Below are 9,893 nucleotides of genomic sequence, written 5' to 3' on the forward strand. Positions count from 1 at the left end.
CCGGGCTGCGGCCACTCACCGCGGCAGCCGAAGTAGTCAGCCTGATCCAGCCCGAAGAAGCCGTCCCGGCACGCCGCGCAGGCCTGGCCGCACACGTGGGGCTTGCAGGGGCACTGGCCGTCGCCCTGTGGCCGAGGGAAAGGGTGAGAGCGAGCAGGGAGGGAGGGGACGCGCCTGCCCCACGGCCCCTGGGCAGCTCGCCCCCAGACTCACCGGCCGGCATTCGAGGACTCCACCCAGCGTGCCCCGGGGATCACAGCTGCAGCCTAGGGGGGAGGCAGAGCGGGCCTGGACCCTGCGGGGCTAGCACCTAGCACTCACGTCCCTGCCCCGCTCCCCTGCCCTAGAGCCTCCGCGGCACTCCGACGGTCCCCGCCCCCCTCCCCAGACTCACGGGTGCAGCCCTCAGGGTTGCTGGGACTCAGTCCCCAGAACCCAGGTTTACAGCGATCACAGCTCGGCCCCTCCACGTGAGCCCGGCAAGTACAGGGGGCCTGGGCCTGGGAGAAGACGAGACGGAGGGTCAGAGTGGGTCCCTGCCCTTCGACCCAGAACCCTCGGCCCTGGAGCCCAACCCTGCCCCATCTCGGTGCGTCCCTGGAAAGCAGACCAAGGACCAGCTAGCAGGACAGGGGCCCTCGGGTTGCCAAGGTGACCAGGCAGCGGGGGAAGCGACGGCCTCCCTGGAGGGGAGGGGTTGAATTCCACTGACAGCTGCCCTGGGCTCACCTCCGGACGGGAGTGATCGGCTGGGGCCAGGCCGGCAGGGTGGCAGGAGCCAGCTGTGGAGAGACCCACGGGACGGTCACCTCTCCGTCACTGGCTCAGGGCCCCGGGCTCCCCCAGGCCTGGCCAGCACACTGCCTCCCACTCATGTGAACAGGTGTGCAACCATGTGCCCTCCCCCACCACAGGGCACACGAAACGTGTGTGAACATACTGTATGTGCGGAGCACGTGAACACAGCAAGGGAACACGTACTTCCAGGAACAATCACGTGAGGATGTGTGCACGCTTAAGAGGCCCATAAGCGCACACACGTGGCACGCGGGCCCCCATGTGAGCTCAGCGCGGGGTCAGCCGGCACGGGCACGCAGGAACAGGGGGCGGGCGCACGCCCCGCTGGCCTCACCTTCACAGAAGGGGAAGTCGTAGGCGCCGGCCACACAGGCGTCACATCGCAGCCCCGTCACTCGGGGCCGGCAGCTGCACTGGCCGCTGCGGGGGTCACAGGCTGCGTGCAGGGAGCCCTCGGGGGAGCAGCGGCAGGCTAGGCGAGGAAGGCGGGGTGTGGGCAGGCGGGACGGACGCACCTACCCTCCTCCGTCACCCCCACCCCGGCGAGGAGACTCACGGGCACACTCAGGGAAGCCGTGGAAGGCGGGGCTGCATTCCTGGCAGGCGGCGCCCGTGTAGCCAGGGCGGCAGCGGCACACGCCCCCGGCCCCACAGAGCTGGTCCAGGGCACCCCGGGGGTCGCAGGTGCAGGCTGCAGGTGACACGGGGTCAGGCCCTGGGCACCTGGGGGTGGCCCTCCCGCTCCACCCAGCCCTTCCCTGACCCTCTGCTCACCGTGGCAGTCGGGGTAGCCGTGGTGGTCTGGGCGGCAGCGGTCACAGTGAGGGCCATCGAATCCTGGCCGGCACGGGCAGCGGCCAGTCTCGTCACAGCCCTGGGGCAGGGTCCCCACGGGGCTGCAGCCGCACACTAGAGGGAAGGAGCACACGGGGCCCCCTGAGCCAGGCAGGCCACACCTCGGGCCCCACTCCCACCCGTGCCTGCTGGGGTGGCATCGCTCACACTGGCAGAGAGGGAAGTGGAAGTATCCCGGGGTGCAGCGGTCACACGCGGCCCCCTCGAAGCCCTCCCGGCACGTGCACTGGCCTGAGTCAGGGTCGCAGTCCCCATCCACCACTCCGGGGCTGGAACACTGGCACGCTGCGGGAGGCGTGGCACGCTCAGTCAGGGAGGGCACAGGCTCCCGGGGCCGCACAGGGACGGACAGGGGGCCGCACTCACGCTGGCAGCCCGGGCCGTAGAACCCGGGGGCGCAGAGCTCACAGTGGACGCCCTGGAAGGCGGGTTTGCACACGCAGCGTCCCACCCGCGGGTCCTTCCGGCAGGCGTTGCCCTGGGTCCCGGCGGCGCTGCAGTCACAGTCTGGGGGGCGCAGGGGAGGGAGGGGTCTCAGGTGCCTCGCAGACCCCAGCCGTCCCTGCTGGAAAACCTCTGCTCTGCGCAAACTCCTCTCCTTACGCTTCCTGCTGCCCTCATACAGAACGAAAGGACAAAATCCCAAGAAGGCAAAGCCCACGGTTCTAGAAAGCCACGAGCAAGATCAGGATGGCGGTGAGTACAGGCAGCTCGCCATTGATAGCGCAGCTGTCAGTGTACTGGCGGCGCGAGCAGAGAGACAGTGCAAACGGAATCCTAGCCAAGAGCACTGTGATCTTTATAACTCTGCGGGTCGGAAAAAAGGAAGGAAAGTGTGCTCACCGTCTTCATTTGTGCCTGAGAAGAGGTCATAAGTACTACATTTTTTAAAATATTTTTAACATTTATTTTTGAGAGAGAGAGAGGAAGCATGAGCAGGGGAGGGTCAGAAAAAGAGGGAGACACAGAATCCAAATCAGCCTCCAGGCTCTGAGCTAGCTGTCAGCACAGAGCCCGACGCGGGGCTTGAATCCACGAACCGTGAGATCATGACCTGAGCTGAAGCTGGATGCGTAACCGACTGAGCCACCCAGGAGCCCTAGTACTACTGAATTTTTGTTGCTTATGGAAAACAGTGGTTTGATACGTGTCAGAAACGTAAGGTTGACCTGCGCCGGATGAGAAGGCAGAAACGGAACTTGTAACCCCCGGGGAGGAAAACACAAACTTTCCAAAACCAAATCACGCTCTGTTCCCGAATCAGGTCAAAGGAGGGAGAGAGGGCATAGAGAGGACACGGCAAGAGCAGGAGCCCCGACTGACGGCCACGCCCCTCCCGGGCCACGCCCCCGTTCACGAGTTCCGACCCAGAGGCCTCAGTTTGGCTTCTGAAGAAAAGTCAAGTGCGGCGGACCTCGCAGCCCTAACAACAGAGACCACCCCCGACACGCTCCTGGGAATCAGAATCTCCCTGATGGAGCACCAGGGCTTTATACCTTGTTGTCAGTAATTAGGACAGAACAAAAATCATCAATCCAAGAAGCGATACAAACGGTAATGAAACAAAAGGAAGTAAAACACAAAATACCGTGGGCTCTCACTCATGTGGAATCTAAAACAGAAAAACCAAGCTCCCAGATACAGAGAACACGCGGGCGGGGGAGGTGCGAGGTGCCCAGCGAGGACCGGTGGGGCTGGGGGGTCCAGCCGGCGGCCGCGGCAGCCATGCTGGGTGGCACGGTGGAAATCTGCTAAAAGATCTCCAAAGGTCCCATCATCTGTATTCTCGGGGACCGACGCTAAGCAAAGATGGACAAACATCAAACCAAGACGTTGTCCACCTGACACTCACCTGATGCTGAATATCAACTATACTTCAAGGTTTTAAGAAAGAAGTAGAAGGAATGACAGATTTTAGTTCAATGTCTTCTGTATTAGGAAACAAAATCTCTGCCTGACACTATGAAGAGAAAAACTCCAGCCGGTCTTACAGACAGCAACTTAAGCCATGTTCTGGAAACACCAATAAATTCAGCAAACTTCTGCTAGGTCTAATAAAGGAAGAAAGGAAAAGAAAGAAAATTAAAACAGACAATAAGAGGAATGAAGGGAAGGTAAAAATCATGACAGACCACTGGGTGTGGCTTTATACTACTTCATTCTAAAATCCAGGGGCACCTGCATGGCGCAGTCGGTGAAGCATCCAACTCTTGATTTCAGCTCAGGTCTGTACCGACAGCGCAGAGCTTGCTTGGGTCCTGGTCTGCCTCTCTCTCTCTTCCAAAACGTAAATAAAAACTCAGGTCATGATCTCATGGTTCGTGGGTTCCAGCCCCGCGTCGGGCTCTGTGCTGACAGCTCGGAGCCTGGAGCCTGCTTCAGATTCTGTGTCTCCCTCTCTCTCTGCCCTCTCCCTTGCTCACACTGTCTCATAAATAAATAAACATTAAAAAAACTTTTTTTTAATTAAAAACACTTTAAAAATCCAAAGGACATAAGCAATTTGCTAAGAAATACAAACAACCAGAACGGACTTGTGCGGAGGTAGGAAGTCAGCAGATACGACAACCACGGAAGAAAGGAAACCACGGCCAAGGCTTCCCTGAGCAGCAGCAGGCACGCCAGGCGGGCTCAGGGTCCTATCACACGGGGCAGAAACGGGCAATTCCTTGAGGTTTAAGGCGCTTCAGAACCAAGTGTGCATCATTTTCCAAGTATTTTGCAAAGTGAATTACAAAATGAAAACGGGGGGCATGCACATCAAAGAAAAACACCAAGAAAACCTTCAACCAGTCTCCCCGCCAATTACAGACACAAAGGTCTGCATTCGGAAAGACACAATAGAATTCCTTGGACAAGGAGCGGACTGCACGGGACACCCCCACCGTTACAGAGCGCCAGCCCTGGGCCGTGGGGACTGGAGGGCTTCCAGGAGTCACTCGGGCGCAGCACCGCAGTCCAAGGGCTCCCCTGCCTGCGTGCAAATAAGGTTTTACTGGAACAGAGCCAGACCCACTCACATCCACACGGTCCACACCGCTTGCCAGCTATGGCACATGACAGCGGGGCTCCCGAGACGAGACAGGACGCCTGGCCCTCAAGGTCGAAGGCAGGCACTCTCTAGCCCTTTCCAGAAGAAGTCGATTGACCGCTTTTTACACACTGATGAAAGACGGACATTTAAACTTAAAGAGGAAACTGTCAAAGACCCTGAGCACAGGAATGGGTGAGCTGCAGGCGCACCGCCTCCATCCCACTGAGTCAGAGACCAGAGCAATGTTCATAGAACCACTGAGGGGTTAAAATGCCAGCTCAGGAGAGAAGAGTCCCCAAGACACGGGACAGAGGACCCTGTGCTGGAGGCGCGTGAGCAGTGAGTGTGCAGAGAGCTCAGCCCCACCAGCAATGTTTGGTGCCTGCCCATCAAACAGGGGCTCACCCTCCACTGAACCGCGCCCGACTCCAAACACACAAGGGGGGCGGTCTCTGAGGGTGAGCGTCCGGCCAGCCGGGCTGACAGTCCGAGCAGCTCGCGGGGTCGCGGTGACGGCCCCGAGCATCTGCCGAGGCCGCTAACGTGACTACTCTGTACAGTTTCGTGCCAGACAGCGGTTTGGCAACATGCAGCCAAAACTGCCCCCGATGTGCACGTCCAGCGACCCAGAACCTTCTAGGAAATCGTTCTGCGGAAATGATCGAGAATTTATGGAAAGTTTTAGCTACAAGGATGTTTATCGTAGCATTTTTTTAAGTTGGAAAGAACCTAAATTTCTAACAATTGGGAGCTAAGAAAAGGCTACATCTGTTGGGACAACACGGAACAGGAAGGCAGAGCCGCGGCGGGTGGACATGTGCAGAGTGGGCAGCCCGGAGGGAGGGGTTGTCTGTAGGGGCGCATCTCGGGCATCTGTTTCTTCTGCTTTATGCGTACTTATACTTCCGAAGGTTTTTTTTTTTTAGCATGAATATGCATTATTCACATAAAAATACAAGAACCAAAGGACGCCTGTGTGGCTCCGTCAGTGAAGCATCTGACTCTTGATTTTGGCTCACGTCACGATCTCGTGGTTTGTAGGATCGAACCCCGAGTTGGGCTCTGAGCACCAACCACCTGGAGCCTGCTCGGGGTCCTCTCGCCCTTCCTCCGTCCCTCCCCTGCTCCACTCTGTCTCTCAAACTTAAAACAACAACAACACAAGAACCAAAAATCGGGTGAGCACAGTGAAAACCCCCTTTCTGGGGGGTCTTCCGTGGAGCTCCCCTGCTCTAGCGCAGCGCAGGGCTGGACGGGGACCTCGGGGGACACTTACTCACGATCTGTCCGGCCGGCAGCACCTGTTCCCCGGTGTGGTTGGGGGAGGAGGGGGACACCGCTGGGGGTGGGGGAGACACTGTATCAGCCAAGTTGGCTCAGGACCAGACACTCCACCGTGGGACCCCCCCCCCCCCCAGGGCTCCAGGGACCCGGGCCCCCGTCTCCCTGCCCGGCCCCCCAGGGGGACGCCCTCACGGGTGCAGTGAGGGAAGCCGGCGAAGCCCTCGGCGCACGCATCGCAGCGCTCCCCGGTGAAGTTGGGCCAGCAGTAGCAGCGGCCCGTCAGGTCCTCGCACGTCCCGTCCGTGAAGTCCGACTCGCAGTCACAGCCTGGACGGGGGCCAGAGAGTCGTGGGACAGCCAGCCTGGGGCCATCACGCCGGCTCCGGGACAGCCTCCCACAGCTGTGCAGGGACCCCAGGGGAGCGGGGAGCTGGAGACCCCGGATGCCCCATCCCCAGAAGGCCCCACCCGGGCCGTCCCCACTCACGGCGGCAAGCGTGGGGAGAGTCGAGGGGCTGGTCCGGGGCACGGAAGAAGCCGGGCAGGCAGCGCTCACAGTTGATGCCGGTGGTGTGATGCTGGGGTGGTGGGCACAGGGCCGCTGAGCCCGGGGGCGCTCCCCCCACCCACCCAGCCCCGGGTGAACCGACTACGCGGGGGGCCATCCACACCCCCCGCGGGGGGCCCATCCCGGCCACGGTAGCCCCATTGCACCTGGCAGTCGATGCACACGCCCCCGCCCTGGTGCGTGCCGTCCAGGCTCTGGCTGGCGTTGCGCCGGTCCACCTCAGGGTCATAGAAGCAGTCGTGGGCATGGCCGTGGCAGTTGCAGGCTGGGGAGAAGGGGCGCGGCTGTTCGCAGGCCCTCCGGGACCCCGTCTCTCGGGAACCCCCAGGGCACGCCTCCCAGACCACAGGGGACCCCGGGTGCGGCCTGGCCGGGGGTGGGGGGTGGCACGGCACATGGCCAGAGCACACAGGCGGCGAAAGCATGTGAGCACATGTGTGCGCGTGCGGGGCACTCACCCTGGCACTCGTTGGCGCTGTCGGTCGTGGCCGGCTTCCAGGGCCGCTGGTTGAAGCCAGGGCAGCAGTGGTCGCAGGAACCCCCACATGTGTTGTGCTGACAGGTGCACTGGAGCCTGTGGGGGCACACAGGACAGAAGGGGCTCCACCACGGACCCAGAGGGACTCCAGGACAGAGACGGCAGGGGCTGTGCAGCCTCCACGGAGGGTGGCAGCCGGGCACAGGATGTGTGTTGGGGGTGGGGTGAGCTGGGACAGGGCACTTGGTGGCCAGTGTAGGTGGTCCCTGCCTGCAGGTCAGCCTGGAGCCCCGGATCCTTCAGGATGGAGCTAAGCCCTCCTCCCTGCGGCCGGGCCCAAGGCAGAGCACACTGCCTCCCTGGGCCGCCTCCAAGGCCCAGGTCTCACTCAGCAGTAGGAGCTCAGCCAGACGCCCCCAGGCATCCAGGGCGCCGCCCCAGGGGCAAGTGGCCAGGAACTGCTTCCTCTTCCACGGGGGTGGACATCGGTCAGCCGGCTGGAGTGCCCCTGCTGTGCTGCAGAGCAGCTCCCGTTGGCTCAGCGATGGGGGACAAATGGACGCAGCTGAGGACTGAGGGCACACGGCACGCACGCCCAAGCCCTAACGGACACACACCTCCATCACTCAGCCACGGCGGGGGCAGCAGTCCTAGCCCTGGGCCAGCACATCCTGAGCAGGACCTCGAAGTCCACAGAAACCCAGGCCTCAGATCACACGGCTCGAGCCCCTCCCCACAGAGTGTTGGCAGGGCCTCGGGAATCAGCACTGCTCGCCCTCAGGGCCTAGGGGTATCTGGGAGGCCTCCGTGAAGGAGGAAGCAGGAATGGCCAGCCTGTCTTGCACCAGCTCTGGGGGTCTGTAACGTGGGGCCCGCAGCTGGTGTTTGTTCTTCCATTGTCTGCACAGTCAGAGCACCAAAAATTACTGTGCAAAGGGGTGCCAGGCTGGGGATACCCTGCGGCGTTGGGCAAAGACCCTCACAAAACCACTCTGGAGTGACAGTTTTCGGTCGGGGCCCGGCAGGGACACGACGTGGCCGCGAACACAACATATCAGCCGGACACGACCCCAGCAACTTGGGGGCAAATAAAGAGAAACGAAAAATAGGAATGTTTAAAGTTATAACCCAAGGAACCAAGAACAAAAAATGCAACACTATGAAAAATAGGCAGGTGTGACCAAAGAGCCAATCGGAAGTTCTATAAACGAAAGATAAAATCACCGAAATCCCAGACAACGGACAGGATACCTTCGGTGGGAGGTTCAGTACCTGAACTAACCACCTAAAGGCAGCTCAGAAGACAGAGAGGGAAGTACTTGTGAAGTCTGGAGACAGAAGGAGACTAGGAAGTTCCCGTCTGAGAAGTGGGATTCTGGAGAAGGAGGAGAAGCCTGAGGGGCAAGGTGACAGCGCTGACGGCCAGGGGGCGCCTGGGGGCCCGTCAAGCGTCTAACTTCGACTCAGGTCATGATCTCCTCGTCCATGGGTTTGAGCCCCATGCTGGGTTTGGTGCGGACAGCTCAGAGCCTGGAGCCTGCTTCTGATTCTGTGTCTCCCTCTCTCTCTGCCCTGCCACCCCTCCCCCCATCCGCCCTACTCATGCTGTCCTTCTCTCTCTTTGAAAAATAAATAAACATTAAAAAAAAAAAAGAGCTGATGGCCAGGAATGAGCTTGAATCAACAAAAACACGCTCTCAGATTTAAAAAGCATGAGTTTGAGCAACAGGAAACACAACCACTCGCTGACACCACAGAGAGATTCTGCAAAGATCACAGAACCATCCAGAAGGGGCAGACAAAACAGAGGGCCAACAGTGCAGGTGACAGCGACTCGCCCACCCATCGAGGACGCCAAGTGACAGTGAAATGCTTTCTCTGAAGAGTGAGAGACACGGCCATCAAGCAGAATTCTAGCCGGCAGAGCCGCCCTGCCGGGAGTGAGGACAAAGCCACGGACAACAGCCGTCATTGGAAACCACAGACTCCCGCTGGGCAGAAGCGCCGTGCCGGTGCCGGGGCCAGAGCGCTCGGGCACTGTGTCATCAGGGCCCAGAGCAGCTGGTCACACTTAGACCTGGTCACGTGTGCCTGATGCTAAGCAAGGGTCCCACCACTGCAGTAAACAGCACGGCCAGTGGAACGCGTGCATCCTCCGGACACACACGCACGCACACACGGAACCTAGCCGTCAAGGTGGGAGGTGGGGCCTTCGGGGGTGGGGGTTAGGCCTTGGGGGTGGAGCCCCCGTTAGTGGGATTAGTGTCCTTGGGAAAGGACCCTAAGAGCTCCGTCGCTCCCTGTGCCACACAAGGGCACGCCAAGAACCAGGAAGTGGGCCATCGTGGCCTCCAGAACAGCGAGAGAGAGATTTCTGTTGCTGACAAGCACCCGACTATGGTACCATGTCATAGTCAGCCCAGACGGCTAACACAGCAACAGAAACAAAACACGTAACTTCCAAAATCCAAGGAAGGCAGCAGAAAGTGAATGAGGGGTTCCATACAGAGCCAGGCAGGTGGTGGTGGTGATGGAGACAGGGGAGAGGGTGCAGGGGCTTGGAGATGGTGGTGCTCCAGGAGGAGGAAGAGGAGGTGCTCCAGGAGGAGGAGGAGCGGGTGCTCTAGGAGGAGGAGGAGCGGGTGCTCCAGGTGGAAGAGGAGCGGGTGCTCCAGGTGGAAGAGGAGGAGCGAGTGCTCCAGGAGGAGGAGGAGGAGGAGGAGCGGGTGCTCCAGGAGGAGGAGGAGGAGGAGGAGTGGGTGCTCCAGGAGGAGGAGGAGCAGGTGCTCCAGGTGGAAGAGGAGCGGGTGCTCCAGGTGGAAGAGGAGGAGCGAGTGCTCCAGGAGGAGGAGGAGCGGGTGCTCCAGGAGGAGGAG

At 60.4% G+C, this 9,893-nt stretch overlaps 1 protein-coding gene across 1 annotated transcript in view; it reads right to left on the bottom strand.

The window, feature by feature from the left end:
* The window catches only part of LAMA5 (laminin subunit alpha 5), a gene marked incomplete at its 5' end in the record, with an annotated part of 44,002 nt that overhangs the window by 20,017 nt on the left and 14,092 nt on the right, over positions 1-9,893 (bottom strand). Inside the window, 14 exons of the mRNA XM_029917993.1 lie at positions 20-125; positions 214-266; positions 395-500; positions 730-782; positions 1,133-1,270; positions 1,355-1,489; positions 1,573-1,707; positions 1,801-1,938; positions 2,020-2,160; positions 5,964-6,026; positions 6,164-6,298; positions 6,459-6,549; positions 6,686-6,804; positions 6,998-7,113. Of these exons, the coding sequence (XP_029773853.1) occupies positions 20-125; positions 214-266; positions 395-500; positions 730-782; positions 1,133-1,270; positions 1,355-1,489; positions 1,573-1,707; positions 1,801-1,938; positions 2,020-2,160; positions 5,964-6,026; positions 6,164-6,298; positions 6,459-6,549; positions 6,686-6,804; positions 6,998-7,113 (1,529 nt within the window). The remainder of the gene's footprint in view (positions 1-19; positions 126-213; positions 267-394; positions 501-729; positions 783-1,132; positions 1,271-1,354; positions 1,490-1,572; positions 1,708-1,800; positions 1,939-2,019; positions 2,161-5,963; positions 6,027-6,163; positions 6,299-6,458; positions 6,550-6,685; positions 6,805-6,997; positions 7,114-9,893) is intronic.

The sequence above is a fragment of the Suricata suricatta genome, chromosome 12 (genome assembly GCF_006229205.1).
Source record: "Suricata suricatta isolate VVHF042 chromosome 12, meerkat_22Aug2017_6uvM2_HiC, whole genome shotgun sequence".
In the NCBI taxonomy this organism is placed as follows: Eukaryota; Metazoa; Chordata; class Mammalia; order Carnivora; family Herpestidae; genus Suricata; species Suricata suricatta.